This window comes from Tupaia chinensis, unplaced genomic scaffold (genome assembly GCF_000334495.1).
Source record: "Tupaia chinensis unplaced genomic scaffold, TupChi_1.0 Scaffold000094_1, whole genome shotgun sequence".
In the NCBI taxonomy this organism is placed as follows: Eukaryota; Metazoa; Chordata; class Mammalia; order Scandentia; family Tupaiidae; genus Tupaia; species Tupaia belangeri.
The window spans coordinates 2,717,566-2,734,976 of record NW_006159556.1 but is presented as its reverse complement, the minus strand read 5'-3'; the positions used below and the strand labels follow the sequence as shown (position 1 = coordinate 2,734,976).

Below are 17,411 nucleotides of genomic sequence, written 5' to 3'. Positions count from 1 at the left end.
TGAAGAGAGGTCGCAGCTACCCAGGAATATGACATAATCCTCACTTTCCTTATTCTGAACAAAACATAAGGACTCCGAGACTTGTCATGGTCCAGAGATAACAGGGGGAGAGAGTACTGAAAAGATTTTTTAAAGTTTGTCGATGTAGCATCCAGTTCGCCATTTATGTTTACAATACAGTGACTTTTAGTGTATTCACAGGGTTATGCGACTATCACCATAATCAATTTTTTTAAGAGAGATTTTTTTGTTTTGGGGCACTTGTGTTCCCTGGAGAGACAGAGACAGAGAGACAGAAAGTGAGAAATCACCCCCAGGGGAGATGGTCGTGCTACAGTCCCTTCTCCTCCATTCAGTTCTCATGATTTGGGGCATGCATGCACACATACCTGGCATGAGTTTGAAGCTGCTGGGTCTGGGACTTGAACTGCAGTCAACTACATGGAAGTCCAGTGATGTAACCATTACGCCATCTGCTGGTTCCACACCACAGTCGGTTTTAGAATAGTTTTATCACTCTGAAATAAAACCTGGCACTTTTTTGTCTTTATCCCCAGACTTTTCCTCTGCCAGCCCTAGGCAGCCGCTAATTCACTTTCTGCCTCTGTATTTGATTATTCTAGAGACTTCCTATGCATGGAGTCATCCAGTGTGTCTGGCTTCTTCTGCTCAGTGTGCTTTCAGAGTTCACCCATGTTGTAGCATGTATCAGTATTTCATTTTTAATGGCTAGGTAATATTCCATTCTATGGATATATCACATTTTGTTCATCTAGTCATCAGTTGATGGGTGTTTGGTTTGTTTCCACTTTTAGGCTATTACGAATGGCGCCACCTAGGAGTAGAGTGGCTGGCTCATATGGTATAGGTAACTCTAACGCTTTTGAGGAGTTGCCAGACTGTTTTCCACAGTAGTGGAGCCATATTTTTATGTTATTTCTGTCAGCTCTAAAGCCTCTTTTATTCTTAAGTTCTCTATGGATTTTTTTTTTTTAAGCATATGATCAAGCATATAAAAAGACAGCTTCAACAAATCCCCCCTTTTTTTGTGGAGAAAGCAGATCTATTTATTTCTTTGTTTATTTGAAAGATTTTTGCTATAGAGTGTGCGCACTCTTCAGAGAGACAGAGAGAGAAAGTGAGAAATCACCACCCGGGTGGATGACCAGGTGCAATCTCTTCTCCTCTGTTCTCCTGGGATTTGGGGGCACACATGCACCCACACCTGAAATCAGTTTCAAGGTGCCTGCTCTAAGACTCGAACCACGGTTGGCTACATGGAAATCCGGCACCTCAAGTACCATACCACCTGCTGGTCCCCCAAATATACCAATTTTAAGGTGGACCTTGAGGGGTATAGTTGCTAAGTCTCTGGAAGTGAGACTTAACTCCCTCGGTACAGGACACCAACACTGAGAAACCATGAATGATACGAGCAGTCAGGGCACAAGGAGAGGAGAACATTTAGAAGGAATATAAAAAATGGCAGAGGGGACCCAGGCAGTGTTAACGTTTACAACTGAAAGAGACTAGAGAGCAGCAGGAGTGTGTGTGTGGTTTCCTTTGCCAGCCTGGCTGGTATTTTAAGTAATGATTTTGACTGGTGGCAGATTTAAATTGCACACTATGAATTTTCTTTCTAGTCAGCTCTTGCTGGACTCAATCCTGGAACTCATGAGAGAAGAAAGCGTGGAAGAGGTCTAGTTATAAGAATGTTTTTTGGGGGCTAGCAGGTAGCCTAGTGTTATGGCGCTGGACTCCCACGTGGCTGACCATAGTTTGAGTCCCAGACCTGGCAGCTTGAAACTCACACCTGTGAGTGTGTGTGTGTGTCCCCAAAATCCCAAGAGGAGACGGGAGGAGAGGGGTTGCAGCATGGCTACCCACCGTGGGATGATTCTCACTTTGTTTCTCTGTCTCACACCCATGCCCTATAGCAAAAATCTCTCTCTCAGAAAGTTTTCTCTTGAGAACTAGGATATGATTATTGTTGACATAAAACATTTCTTTTTTATGATTGTGTTTATTTTGAATAACAAAAAGTTATTGAAACAAGATTTACAGAAGTTTCCAGACAAGCCATACAAAATAGTCACAAGCTTCTTTTGAAGGCGTCTACACCTGACAGCAAAGTCATAGTGTTATTGTGAGGGCTGTGGTGTTTGTTTAATGTTCGCACTTCGGTTCAAACAATCCAGCTTGTCCATCTTCAGCATCTGAATAAAGTTGCACTTGGCTAGAGAGCATTTTCTAAAGAACTGGTTAGCTGCTTTTAACCAGTGCGATCAGATCACCATAAAAAGGGGGAAAGGAGCCCATAAAACTGAAATAAAGCTATTTCCCCCTAAAAAACAACAACAACAAAAAAGCAAAAAACCAGTAACCCACACCCCTGCAGCTAACCGTGACAGCTACCTTCTATTCACAGGGCTTTATACTTAAACCATGATGGGGGAAATGAGTAAAAGCAAGAGGCCAAAGCTTTTAAACAGTTCACAGCAATCCAGAGGATCTGCTAGCCTCTGCTCATGCTGTACCACAGGGAGTCAGGACAGGACATAGAGGCTGATGTGCATGTAATCAGGGGACTGAAGATGCCCGGGCTTTTACCCTGTAATGTTTCTAAGACTGTCCATTAAATGCAAACGAAAAAGGAAGAAGTCTTGGCCGAATGGGAGAAGTGTGCACACGTGATGATCTGATCGATTGAACTATTATTCATGGGATATAGCGTGATCCATGCTCCAGCTGTGTCTGACTTGGGCTTTGCGGGTCTTCCACTGGCCACTGCATCGTTTGTTAATGGACCATCTGGGTTGGGAGCATTTCACAAAGCCTGGATTGATAGCAGAACTGTGCGGATGTGCAGTGCTGGGGCCCACTTTCCTTTCACAATATCTAAACGTATTCTTCCCCGCTTGTTTGCACTAGGATGATAAAGTTTGGTCATGAAATGTACCGTAGGGGCTGCCATTGGGTATTCTTCTAGAAGGAATAGTTCAAGTTTAAAAGTCCCTTCCTCAAAGGGGGAATCCTGTAAGCCAGCAATGACCCCATGAAAATAACGGACGTTGCTCTCATCTGGTTCTGCTTTAATGCCAGAACCCATCCTGCCAGCAAACGCTGGTTTCCTTGGTGATCCCCTGGGCAGCCCAGCTGTCTTGCCAAATCCTGAGTCCAGCCTCTGGCCTCTTCTCCCAAGATTGTTATTTATTTATTTATTTATTTAGTTAGTTAGTTAGTTAGTTTCAGTGCCCTTCAGTGTGACAGGTATCTACCATGCAGCCTTCTGCGTTAAGAAGTAAACCATTAAGGAATACTATTCAGTCATTAAAAAGAATGAACTGTCATTTGAGATAGTGTGGGCAAGCCTGCAGGACGTTATATTAAGTGAAATAAACCAGACACAGAAAAAGACATACCAGATGTATTCACTCAGGTTGAAATTAAAAAGGATGACCTAGTACGAGGAGAGAGTAGAAGAATGACTCCCAGAAGCAGAGAACGATAAGGGGAAGAAAGGGATGGGAAGATGTTGATCAATGAAACAAAATCATCGGATAAGAGGAACAATTTTCAGTGTTACAGAGTATAGCAGGGAGACTCTCGTTACCAACAATTCACTGTCTATCTCAGAGTAACTAAAAGAGATTTTGAATGCTCCCAACACAAAGAATGACCAATTGTAGAAATGAAAGTTGTTTTAATTACCCTGATTTAATCAGTCCTTTCTGTAATTTTTGTGCTGAAAAAGCACATTGTATCTCATAAATATGCATAATTATCACATGCTAATTTTAAAAAGAAGTAAGCCATTAAGATTCCTAAGTAGACAAAGTGATTTTGTGGCTTTTTTTTAAAAGAGGTTTTTGCCTTAGGGCATGTGATCTTGCTGGAGAGAGAGACAGAGACAGTGAAAAGGAAAGTGAGAAATCATCCCTTGGGTGAGGGGGATGGCCACACTGCAATCCCTCCTCCTGCATTTCCTCCTGGGATCTTGGGCACATAGGCACATGTGCAGGTGTGATTTTCAAGTCACTGGGTTTGGGATTTGAACTGCAGTTGACCCTGTGGAGGTCCAGTGATGTAACGGCTACGTCATCTGCTGACCTGTGGCTTCTTCTTCTTTTTTTTTTTTTTTCCTTAAATGATGGAAGAATTTTACTAATACATATGGGTGAAACCAGTCTGCAGGGCCACTATGGTTATATAAAGCAGTACCAGCATTAAGAGAGCACATGTGTCAGGTGTACATCCATCTGCATTTCTTCATAGATGCAGTAATATTTGTTAGTAGGTGCAGTTAATGAATTTCTTACAAGTTTACTGTTATAATTCTCTTCATGGTAAATGTGCATGGTTTTTTGTCCATCTAGATTGACGTTCATTCTAGAACCTTCTGCCTACCCCCCCCCTTAGGTTTTTGCCACAGGACGTGTGTGCTCACTGGAGAGAGACAGTGAGAAATCACCCCCAAGGGGGGATGGTCACACTGCAGTCTTTTCTCCTCTATTCTCTTCCTGGGATTTTGGGCACACTTGCACACACTCTTGGTATGATTTTCAAGCTGCCAGATCCGAGATTCGAACTGTACTCAGCCATGTGGGTGTCCAGGGCCTTAACCACTACATTACCTGCTGGCCTCCTGGAATCTTCTTTTATAGCTTTTCTTACAAATAATCTGGACTGGTAACTGAAGTAGAAACATTAGTGCAATGTCTGATTTGCCTCTTGTCCTTTTCTGTCATTCTCTGGTTAGGAGTCTTCAGGAGCTTTTAGATTATCCTGGAGAAGATGTTGAGGAAACTTTTTGCCTCAATTTCACGGTAAGAATTTTCAGTTTGCTTATGACTGGCCATCTCATCATGCCTACAAGTCATGGTTAACAGTATTTCTCCAAATCAAATAATTTCTGAATCAAATTATTTTAGTCATGACCTTGATTGTTCTAGGGGTTCAGTAAATGTGTTGAATAAATGAATGATTAATCTATGCACTTAGGAAAATTACTGAAGCATTAATCTTCTTTGCTCCTAACACGTACACACTATTTTTTTTTGTACAGTTCATATTATCTTTCTCCATGATTGCATTTATTGGCAACTCCATGTCTTCAAATAAAAGAGATTTTTTTTGAGATCAGCCAGGTAGCATGTTGGTTAAGGCAGCTGAACAGCTAGCTGACTGAACGGCTGGAGTCTCAGACCCGCTGGCTTGAGAGGCATACTGCGTGGGTGTGCACGCATGCCCAAAACCTGAGAGGAGACTGGAGGAGAAGGGATTTTGTTGTGGCCATCCTTCTCAGTGGGTGTTTTCTCTCTTTTACTCTCTGTCTCTCTCCAGTGAGTGTACATGCCCTACAGCAAAACTTAAAACAAAAAAAGAATATTTTTATTGTTGTTGTTATTTTGTTTTTAGTTTTTGCTATAGGGTGTGTGTGCCCACTGGAGAGAGAAAATTAGAAATTACCCCCAGGAAGAATGGCCACACTGCATTTCCTTCTCCTCCATTCTCCTCTAGGACTTTGGGCATGTGATGTGCGTGTGACATGTTTCTCAAGCCGTGGGGTCTGGGACTTGAACCCATATGCAGTCAACCATACGGGTTTCAGCCACCTTAACCTCCATGCCACCAGCTGGCCCCAAAAGAGATTTCTTTAAGGTGCTGATGTTTTTTGCTTCGGGTTTTTGGTCTTCTCCCAAGCACTTTCTGTAATAACAGTCATTAAGCTACATTAGTTCCTAAAGCCTCTTTCAGTCATTTGGGCTCTAGAAAGATCAGTGGTAAACAAAATTGAAATGTTTCTTTTTCTGCATTAAATACAGATCTGCCGAGAAAGCTATGGAGTAATTGAACAGAAGAAGCTGATCCCTGGGGGAGACAAAGTGACCGTGTGCAAGGATAATAGGTTAGTCCTGATCTTGGACAGTTACAGATGTTGCTAGTCTGGTTTTTTTTTTTTTTTTTTTTTTCAGTTTAACTTTTAATATTAAGATTGAAATTACATTTTAATCCTTCAGAAGAGGTAAGGGTGATAAAGCAAGAATTTGCAGATTTTAATGAATTTTTTGATAGCAGAGCAAATACTGGATCTGACTGGATTCTGGAGATAACTTTTTATTCTAGATCTACATCTGATTGGTTTTGACTCAAATCACAGCAAGGGTTTGATCTCAGTTTTCTTATCTGTGAAATGACGATTGTAACAACTGCCCTGTTTTCCTCATGGCTGTGAGAATCAAGTGAAATAGTTTATAGGAGAATATTTTGGAATGAATGAACTTCTAGCATCTAGCATAAGATTTCTAGTACATAGTAGAGTTCTCAGCATGAAAATGTTTTAAAAAACATGACGTGAATAAATTAATCTTATAGATGAATCTTGCTGTTACTGTTGTACTGCTGAGGAGTTTGTCATACAGGGTTTAAGGTATCTTCTCTGCCTCATGAAAATGAAATCGAGCACATCAATTTTTTAGGACATTTCAAAACCTCTGAAATATCTCTTTAGAGGAGAGAAGATTTCCAGTTTTGTTTATTTTTGTATTAAATTGTGGTAATCTGTATGTGAATTAATTCACTTTGCAAGCACTACACATCGACTGTGTGCAGGACATACTGCTAGGTATAGGAGATGAATCACTGCTGCCCTTCAGAGGCTCAAGATTAGTTGAGAAGGTCTGTAGACTTGAACAGTGACAACTGATTGTGGTTTGTGTGATAGGAGTTATTGGCCATGGCTGTGGAATTGGGGCTAGAGGCTCCCACACTTAACTAAACCAGATGTCAGAGAATGAAAATGAGGCCCAAGGCATGTGTCAGAACTCTCAAGTTTGACCTGACAGAAAATGTTGAGCACTTGTGGGGTGGGAACTTGTACACACAAGGGTGGAGGAGATGGCATGGGGTGGATGTTATCAAGGCATGGAGTAGGACTTGAATTGAGACATGATGGATCTCTGTTTTAACGATCTCTGACTATATGGAATAGGCCATGGACAGGGAGAGCCGTGGGGAGGCTATTGAGATAGCTGAGGTAAGGGATGATGGTAAGGGTCAGAATGGAGGTCGTGGGAATACACAGGTGCAGGTTCTGTGAGTGCCATGAGCTGGTGTCTGATTGTATAGGGGTGGTACGAGAGAGGATGTATTGATAACAATGCTGAGATGGCCAATTTGCACTAATAGAAATCAGTCTATAAATCTTGTTTGAGGAGGAAAAGTTTCATTTTGAATATGTTGATGTTGACATACCTGTGTGACACCCAGCTGATCATGTTAGAGCAGGAAATTGATATATCTCAAGAAGTCTTAATGTTTTGTTTAGTTACTTATGCCAACCTCAATCATCAGTGAATCTGATGTTGCTTACAACAAGAACTAGAAAGAAAGAAGTGGTAGACTAAAACAAATTAAAAAAAAAAAAAACAAGAACAAAGAAAATGCACATTCTTAGAGGGGCTGTAGAAATTGCACTAAAATGCAGGCTCTTGAGGATTTGAACATCAGAAGCACATAGGCTAGACTAAAGCTGCTTGGCTTAAAGGAAAAGCAGGTGGGGTGGAGAAAGAGGAAAGAACTAAGTCTCCAGTTGGGAGGATTAGGGGTGAGGAAAGCTTTTTGGAGAGCAAGGTCTCGTTGAAGCTATAGGAAAAGCTAAAGATATAGAGGAACTGAGTGCTGTTTGTAAACATGCTGGGAAATTAGATCAGACTCACTCACTCTTGGATATTGACGGCTTCTTCATCTAAATAGTTGCAGAGATGCAGTCAGAGACCTATGAAATTTACTCCATCCAAGGGGTCTGCCTTGGTTTGCTTCCATAAATCTTCTCTTTTAAAAATAGGAAGGATAGAAAGCTAACAGACTTAGTCTATCCTCTGACAGTTTCAAAAACTGCTACGTAATGTGACATTTATTAACTATTGTTTATTTTAAAATTCATGATAGAGCACATGAGGTGGGTGGGGGACAGAGAGAGAGAGACAGAGAGACACCCTCAACCAGGTCTGGTCACATCTGATCTCTTCCCGAGCCCTCCTGCTTGTTCAGGATCTTGGGTGTGTGCATGCACGCCAGTGTGTTTTATGTTGACCAGGTTAGCAGTCTGAACCCAGGGCTCTCCGCGTGACTTCCAGCACTGCAGTTCAGTTTGCTCTCAGCTGTACTGTAGAAGCTGGCCGCAGTAACCCTTCATATGATGTAAACCTTCTAGACTATCAGAAAGCCTCAACTTTGGGGAAAGTATGAACTGTGGTATCAGAGCTAAGTGAAATGATGCAGAAGCCTCTGAACATCAGAAAAAACAGCTTTAGTGATAAAATTATCTGGGCTCTAGAAACCTCATATAAAGGCTAGTCTTGTCTCAAGTGGACGGTGCAATCAAAAAGGCTTACTTGATAAGACTCTCTTAAAGCTAAAAGCAGTCCCCACCATCTATGTGGCATTGGTACTTCTGTTAACAGCAAGTAATTTCACGACTTCCTTCTTAATCAAAACAGGTTGTTTATCCCATACAACACGATACTGTTTTTAGAACTGAGAAATTTATGACAGGTCATAAAGCAGAGTTATTAGCTTAGATTATTTCCTTTCCTCCCTAGTTTGGTGATCAGTTTACAACATACATGTATGGACGTACGTAAATGTGTAGCCTTCAGTTGTTCAAAGAATGTGAGCTTTTGCATCAGGTCTCAGGCAAGACAATGTGGGCATCATTTATTAGAAGCTAACAATTGGACAGGCAAGGGGACGTTCAGGATGTCTTCATCCTCCAGTGAGTCATCGTACTGCTCTGCGTGGGTTTGATACACTGCAGGGAGAGGGGAAGAGTGACCAGGCAGTTTGTGGTGTCGTCTGCAGTCAAAGCAGTGGCTGAGACTCAGTACTCTCATACCTTTGCCACATTGTTTCACATAGCATACATGTTGTCCCCTAGTCTTGGCTCCGTCTGTCTTTCCTCTCTCCTCCTCCCTCCCTTTCACTCTCCTCATCTTTCTCCGTATTCAACAGACATTTCTCTGAATCAACAATTGAAATGACTCAATGGTTACAAGACAAACTGTGCAGGAATACTGAAATATAACACAGTTTGTTTGGGGTGACAAGCTGTTCTCATATGCAACCATAAATGGAATATGAAGACTAAATCGAGTGTTTGTATCTGAAGGCGTTCAGAGAAATAAATCTGCCTCTGGGAGGACAGATATGGGATGGAACTAGGTTTGGAAGGCTGTAAGGATTTGGATCCTAGAAAGTACAGAAAGGGACATAAAAATGAAGGGTGCTTTCTGAAGCGATGTCCCTTTCTGGGTAGTTATTTCAGACAGAGAATGGTGAGTGAATGAGAGAGGAGTGCCGGACAGGGGCTGGGGGGGAAACTTTATCTGAACAACCCACACCAGCCTAGCTGTGAGATTAAATTGTAGAGACTTTTGGACGGTAGTTTGGGCTTCACTCAGCAAAGTCAGCCATCTGGGAATCCATTGCCTTAACCTCCATGCTACTTGCTGGCCCACTATGCTTTCTAAACAAAAGCTTCAAAAAATGTCCAAGTCTTTGTATAATAAAGAGTGCTCTTTTACATATTGCCAGGCAGAGGGGGATATTCCATTTATTGCTGGTACACAGATAGTGCTGGCATTGAAATTGCTTTTGTTAAACAGTGGTGATATTTATTGTCATGGCTGCCTGAAGGAAAATGCCAGAGGAATACCAGTCTATTGGTCAGAAAAATCATGACACATTTTTGCTTAGAAAAATGTAGAAAAGTGCACATGACTTTTCCAACACTCCAATATATTCATAATTTATTCCACTTCATTTGGCCTAAAAAAATTCTTTCTATCCTTGGGCAAGAAGAGCCACATAGTCACATGAGTTGCTGGCATCCTGGTGAAAGAATACCTATAGCTGATTGCTGGTGGCTGCATCAGAGCCTCGTCTTGCCACAGCTGGTCATCGTATCTGTGGAAGGCTTGATTGCATGACTAAGGCTTTATCGCGTGGCTAGGGATTTCTCACATTTTATAACATGATGTTGTTACCCTTAATGAAAAACCCACATATTGTTCTGATGTCCCCAAATTGACCTCAGCTTGATGCAATCAAATTAAATCCAGTTGTTGGCTTCTTGTTTTCTCTAAAATAAAGAGAACGAGAATCATAAAAGGTCTCCACAGTGAGAAATACCAGACTTGGTATTTACCAGAGGGTGGCACAGTGGTGACACAACTGGCCCCCACGGGCCTCTTCCACACACTAGCACGTGCATGTGTAACCATGACCTGGGCTGGCTGAGGCTGGGGGTGGGTTGTGGCATGAAGACCTTGTCGGGCACGCCTGTCTTTCTTTCCGTCTCTCTTTTTTGTGGAAGAGAGAAATAATTACTTAAATACCAGACTTTAGGTAAGGGGACCTAGATTCCATAGAGAGAACCCTAGAATAAAACTCATGAATGATAAAGAGTTCTAGCTCTTGGGAACCAGCAGTTAGTGTAATGGCTATGTTGCTGGACTCCCACGTAGTCGACCGCGGTTTGCGTCCCAGACCTGGTGGCTTGAAACTCACACCGGGTGCATGTGTGTACGTGCCCAAGATCCCGAGAGGAGAATGGAGGAGAAGGGATTGCGGCGTGACCGTCCCCCCTGGGGAGGTGGCTTTCTGTCTCTATGTCTCTCTCTATCTGTCTGGCGAGCGCACACGCCCTATAGCGAAAACCTCTCCAAAAAAGAAAAAAAAAGAGTTCTAGCTCCTTAAGATCAACTGAAGTGAGGACTGCTGACGGACCTCAGTTGGTCTCCCAGGATGGTCTGAGAGGGGCGCAGTCTTGGCGATCCATGTCGTACTGCACTGGGCTATTACAGGAACAGCAGATGATTAAAATGCTAGTAGTACTGCTTAGTGCTTATTGAGTGTCAGGCACTGTTCTGAGTATTGTACATAGAAGCTTCCCTACCTCACAGGTCAGGAGACTGAGACACAGAGATGCACGAGGCACTTCTTCAAGACCATACACTTGAAGTCCCAGATTCCAAGAAAGGTCCTTTGAGGTCCAGGTGCAGCAGTGTGCTGCCTCGTAGAAATTCAGAGTACAGCCCCATAAAGCCCACCCATCTCCTCAGGGGGAAATATGACTTAGAGGAATCTGCTGTTTATCCTTTCAGGTCGAGTATGTCATTAAAAATATATATATTTACTTATTTTAAGTTATTTATTATTATTATTATCATTTTAGTTCACTGGAGAGAGAGAGGGAAAGTGAGAAAGCAAGTCACCAGATCTGGGACTCGAACCATAGTTGACCATGTGGGTGTCAAGTGCCTTAACCAGTACCCCACCTGCTGACCCAACTATGTCATTTAAAATTTTTAAAATTTTATTTATTTTTTATTATTACTATTTTGCTAGAGGGCACATGCATTCACCAGGAGAGGCAGAGAGAGAGAGAGAGAGAGGAAGAGAGAAAGCAAGCCACCAGGTTCGAGACTCAAACCACATTAGGTCATGTACGAGTCCAGTACCTTAACCATCATACCACCTACTGGCCCTGATTATGTCATTTTCGGGACTCGAGCCATGGTCAGGCCATGTGTGAGTCCAGTACCCTTAACCACCATGGCACCTGCTGGCCCCACATAGTTAAAGACATACTACAATTGTACAAAATTGAATGTCTGAATTAAAAAAAAATTATTTATTACTATTATTATTTTAAGGTTGCTATAGGGTATGTGCACTCATTAGAGAGAAAGAGAGAGAGAGAGAAAATGAGAAAGCAAGCCACCAGGTCTGGGACTTGAACCATGGTTGGCCATGTGGGAGTCGAGTACCTCAACCATCATGCCACTTTCTGGCTCCAAATGTCTGAATTTTTTAACTTAGGTGAAGACAAGTCTTACATTAAAAAAAAATTCTTTCTCTTCTTTTTTTTTTTAAAAGAGTTATTTATTTAATTGTATTTGTTTTTATTAGTTTTTAATTTGACAGAGAGACAAAGAGAGGGAGAAAGAGGGAAAGTGAAAGCAAGCCACCAAGTCTAGAACTCGAATTATGGCTGGCCACTTGAGAGTTCAATGCCCTAACTACCATGCCACTTGCTACCTAGAGAAGGCTTAAAATGTTGGAAAATTGAGGCCAGCAGGTATCGTAGTGGTTAAAGCACTGGATTCCATAATGCTTGACTCCATGGTTCGAGTCCCAGATCTGGTGGCTTGAAAAAAATGCTAGGGATGTGTGTGTGTGTGTGTGTGTGTGTCCAAAATCCCCAGAGTGGAATGGAGGTAAAGGGATTGCAGCAAGGCCATCCCCGTAGGGTGTGATTTCTTACTTCTCTCTTTTTTTCTCTCTCTTGTGAGTGCACGTCCTATTGCAAAAATCTAAGAAACAAAAAGTTGTAAAACCCTGGTTGATACCATTTTATAATGGCTGTTTTGTCTGCTATTTGATGGCGTATTTTGTTTTTGAGTTGTTCATTTGTGTTTCTTTTTTAAAATTCTTTCTGTTTCTTTTCTCATCCCTACCATTTTCAATAAGATTATGCAAATATCTTTTGCGTATAAAGATTTATTTTGCTTTAAAATTGCTTTTTAATGAGTAAGTTCCCTAGGGTGAAATTGAATTAAAGCATATAGCATTTGAATCTATTGATAAATGTTTTCGCTAAATTGATTTTGCTAATGAATATATATATGTGTGTGTGTGTGTGTGTGTGTGTGTGTGTATGCGTTTATCAGTGTATACATCATCAGTGTATTGGAGTTCCCATTTCATTCTGTCTTTATACTGTAGATTCTCTTAGGAGCATAAAATTTAATGAGAAATTCAGTGTCTTTTTTAAATTTCGCACTTTTTCACACATAGGCTACTTTACATATTCTACACAGTATTGATCCATTTGACTGCTGTTCACCTCTAAAATTTTTTGTTAAATTAATAGAGGTGATAGTTGTCAACATTGTGAATGTATGATATGTTACTGAATCATTCCCTTTAAAAAGGTTAATTTTGTTATGTGAATTTCATCTCAATAAAAGTATTTGTATACATGTGTGCATGTGCACATGTGTCTGTGTGAGCACCGTGCAAGCTCTCAGGGAGCTTGTGCCACAGTGAGCATCAGCCTGCTGCACTTCTCTGCATGACACTCTTAGAGAGCTGAGTGGATAACGCACGCTGCCTTGCTTTCTGCAGGACTTTGTGCCCTGTTGACTAATTTTGGCCTGCAAGGGATTACAAATATTCTAGGAGTGACAATGTCTGACCTGCCTTGAAGGAAGGCTGTCCTGCTGGATGTTAGCTTGTAAGTTTCTTAGCTGCCTCAAAACTAGCAAACAAGCAGTTCAAGAAACCAAGGGTAGAGATGAGCCCCATTGCGAAACTGTTGATACTGGGAAGGGCTTCGTAAACATCCCTGTATCCTTGAAGGAGGGCCTGACTGGTAGAAAACCGTACAGCTAAGTCATACTGTAAATAAAAGGATTGCCTGAGCACGCAGGGAATGTGCACCTTAGGCCTTGCTGAAGCCGGTCTGCCTAGTGTGGATTTCAGGACCATGCCTTTCTGCCATAGACAGGGTTCATAGTCTACTGCTGTCCTTTATATATTTTTCTAAATGATTTCCATATAGTTTGTATGACTCTTTATTAAGACTATTAACCCTCGTCCATTGATATTTACTGTCGATTTTATTCCAAGTTTGTGGTTTGCTTTTTAAAATGTTGTGTTTATGTCTTTACAGTTTTTAAATTTTTGTACCATCATGTCTGTACATTTTTTCTTTTGGCCTCATATCACTATAACATTAGTCTTTTCTTGCCTAGTAATTGATAAATATTTAACGTATTTTGTTCAATTAAAATTTTTTTTTTCAAAATCAGTCTGAGGTAGAAATCTAAATTATTTCTAATTTGCTAAACATTTTCTTAGGTATTCTTACAGGTGACCATTAGGGTAATTATATTAAGTTCCAGATCCACTTTGGATTTTTAAAAGAATGTTTATTTAATTTTATTTGTTATTATTATTTGATGAGAGAAGAGAGACAAAGAGAGCAAGTCACCAGGCCCTAGACTTGAACTGTGGTCGGCCACGTGGGAGTCCAGCACCTTAACTACCACACTTTGAATTTTGTTATCAATCAAAAGTTAATTTCAGAAGAATTGCCACTGTGTTGGTATTAAATATTATCATCAAAAGGCCCATGTTCATATTTTTTTTGGTTTAGTCTTTTCACATAGGCTATATACATTTTTTATTAGAGATTTTAAAACATACTTGAATTTTTATTTCTTTTGTAGAAGAGAGCCTTTCTAATGTGTTTTCATCATCAGTACCCCAGAATAGTTCCCAGTTTTATTTATTCATCTGATAACTGCTGTTTATTAAATTTACAAAATCTATTTTTCAATTCTCTTGAGTTTTTTAATAGGTAAATAATATGCATATAAGAATTGTCCTGGACCAGCCAGTAGCATGGGGGATAAGGTGGGTGGGTACCACATGACTGTGCAATTTTGAGAAACACGCTGTGTGTGTGTGTGTGTGTGTGTGTGCACACCCCTGTAATCCTGAGAGGAGATGGAGAAGGGATTGAGGCATGACCATTCCCCATGGGGAGTGCTTTCTCGCTTTCTTTCTCTCCCTCTCTCTCTCTTCCCAGGGAGTGCATGTACCCACCAGCAAATAATACTAAAAAAAATCCCAATAATTATACCTCTTATTAGTATTTTTAGTCATTTTTGCCTTTTACTGGCTCTAGAAAAACATTTAATGATGGTCTTTCTTATTCCTGGAAATAAGAAATGGATATTAAATTGTATTAGAGTATTTTTATTTTTCCCTTTATTAAGATAATCATGATTAAGATAATCATGGCTTCTTATATATTATTTGGATATTCTTTCAGTTGGCCTGGCCATAGGAAGAGTTAAGGATTTTTGTATTCAACTGTTGTCATTAGCAACAGGTCAGAGCTGCCTTCCATTCCCTTCAATTGATTTCTGTGATTTTAACCCTTTGAGGGAAGTGGAAGAAAATGACATCCGATTTTAAAGATTTTTTTCTGGAGTCTTGTTAAGTTTTGCTTCATTCAAGATGCCCAAATGTAAAGGTGAAATAGCCTTTTTTTTTTTTTTTTTTTTTTTTGTATATTGTCACATTAAAGCCTTTTATCGTTTCTGGGAAGAAATCAAAACCTGATTTTATATTGTGAAAACCAAAACAAGATGGATTATTGAATTTCCCATGTTTCTGAATCAAAGACCACATATTTTTCTCTGATAATAGGAATCCTAAACATAGGGGTATAATGGTGTCTATTTTCTCACCTTTTGTAATGGGAGAGGATTGAATTTCTAATCTGTGTCATTATCTTTCATGTAATAATAGTAACTGAAAATTATTCAGCCCTTCCTGTGTGTCAGACACTGTTCTATGTGCTTTATGTGTATTAACTCACTTGTTCTTCACAATAACCTGTGAGGAAGGGACTGCTACTAATATCCCCTTTTCTAGTGGAAGAAAACCTGAGCACAGAGAGCTTAGCTGAATTGCCCAAAGTGTATTGTAAACAGGAGACAGAGCTGGGATTTGAATATAGGCAGTCAGCTTACTGAGTCTTTTTTTTTTTTTTTGAAAATACTGTTTTATTAACACCACAGTGGTAAACAACTTTATGCTTATGTTTCTTTATAGATCACTGGCTCACACATAATTCAAAACCCACAAAGAAGCAAAGAGTCTTTACATTAAACGTGTTCTTCCTAAAAATCCTTACTGTTGGCCAGTCTATCCTCAAGCAGTAAAATTTGATAATGCACCATTTCATATTTAATATGTCACATTTACATAGCAAAATAATGAAGGCACAGCTAATACAAGCAAACGTAACCCTTTCTACGTCTGAGCTGGGGCGGGGGCACACACTTGGATTTGGTTCTTCAAGTATATATTTTTTTCCAAACATTAGCTTCAGTGAAGAGTTCTGATGATTTTCACAGCTCTACACCTTAAAAGCTACATGACAAAAAGACTTCACAGGGATCAAACTACATAAAACTGGGTACACATGCTTTACAGAATTTGCTACATTCTACATCTCTTCAAGTAAAATAATAGTTCTAAAATGCTAGGTAAAGTGACTCAATACTTAAACGTTGGAGTGCTTTTTACACCTTTGTAAATAGACACTACCAAGAAAACACAACATGAGGTTGGAACTAATGAATACTTGTGTTGACAATATTATACACCCTCCTCCTTGGAACCAGGTGGTTTCTCTAAATTCAGTGTTGAGAGCATTTTTTCAGAACTTGAAATGGCAGTTGTCCTGGCGTCACTAGCAGTAGTGTGGTGCTCTCCAAAGCAGGCTTCCTCCACTCCGTCACTCTCCTCTCAAGTGTAAAGCTGATGTCTGGTTACAAAGGCAAAAATCTGAACGATGACGTTCTTCTTGGGTTCTGCTTTCTCTGCACTGGGAAATGTCAGGACTAGAGAAACTGAAGAATTAAACCTTGAGAGCGCGTTCCGTCTTGGCTTGGGTGTCCCTGTGTAGTGTAAGGGCTGAGTGATGAATGGGTTTCAAAGTGACGTTCTTTACTTCACATCTGTTGCTACCCTTGATAAGCCTCAGTTTCGCTCCTCACAGAAGAATCCATGAAAAGATTGTTTTAATTTGGTCTTTTTCAACACCTTTTCATCTATTTAATGTATTCAAAAATGAAAGTCAATTTGAAACGGGCTGGCCAAGATCTAATTGCTTCGATTTTAATCTACCTTAGGAATGTCAGAATAGGTTTCACATTATATTTTGGTCAAAAACCTGAGCCTTTTGAAGTCCATCAATATTTAAGAAAAAAAAAAAAAAGCAGGTGGTTTTCGTCGTTAGCTTTCCCCTCATCGGTCTCTGTCCCTACTTTTTGGCATCATCAGGCACCTCAGCGTGGGGATCATCATCCTTCGCCCCCGCGGCCGCCCCCACGGCAGCCTCCTCCTCCTCCTCTTCTTCCTCGCCCTCCTCCTCCTCGTACTCTTCCTCCTCCTCCCCCTCCAAGGTCCACGCACAGCCCTCCATTTCGCCGGTGAGCTCCTGGATCTTGGCGAGTAGGGGCTTATAGATGTCATTATACTTTTTCTCCAGAGCTTGGAATTCCTTATCAAATTTGGCTTCTATCTTATCGCATCGTTTCTGCAGCTTTTTGAGGGCCAGGACTCGGCATTTCACCGAATTCGGCAGGCTCTCGATAAAGTCGTTTTTGGGCTTGGGTGCGTTTTCTGCAGGGGTCTGGGGCTCCTCGGCCATCTGGGTGGCCGCGCTGTCAGAGTCACCGGCCGCGCTGTCAGAGTCTCCACCCTGCGCGCCGCCTTCCGCCATTACCTCCTCCGACGTTGCCCACTCCCCTGCTGCCCCGGCG

At 40.9% G+C, this 17,411-nt stretch overlaps 2 protein-coding genes across 2 annotated transcripts in view; one reads left to right on the top strand and one right to left on the bottom strand.

Annotated features, from left to right (window-relative positions):
* The window catches only part of HERC3 (HECT and RLD domain containing E3 ubiquitin protein ligase 3), a 129,745-nt gene that overhangs the window by 96,387 nt on the left and 15,947 nt on the right, over nt 1-17,411 (top strand). Inside the window, exons 21-22 of the mRNA XM_006143249.3 lie at nt 4,760-4,826; nt 5,826-5,908. Of these exons, the coding sequence (XP_006143311.1) occupies nt 4,760-4,826; nt 5,826-5,908 (150 nt within the window). The remainder of the gene's footprint in view (nt 1-4,759; nt 4,827-5,825; nt 5,909-17,411) is intronic.
* The window catches only part of NAP1L5 (nucleosome assembly protein 1 like 5), a 2,193-nt gene continuing 427 nt past the window's right edge, over nt 15,646-17,411 (bottom strand). The window contains exon 2 of the mRNA XM_006143287.3: nt 15,646-17,407. Coding sequence (XP_006143349.1) covers nt 16,910-17,407 — 498 coding nt within the window. The 3' untranslated portion in view covers nt 15,646-16,909. The remainder of the gene's footprint in view (nt 17,408-17,411) is intronic.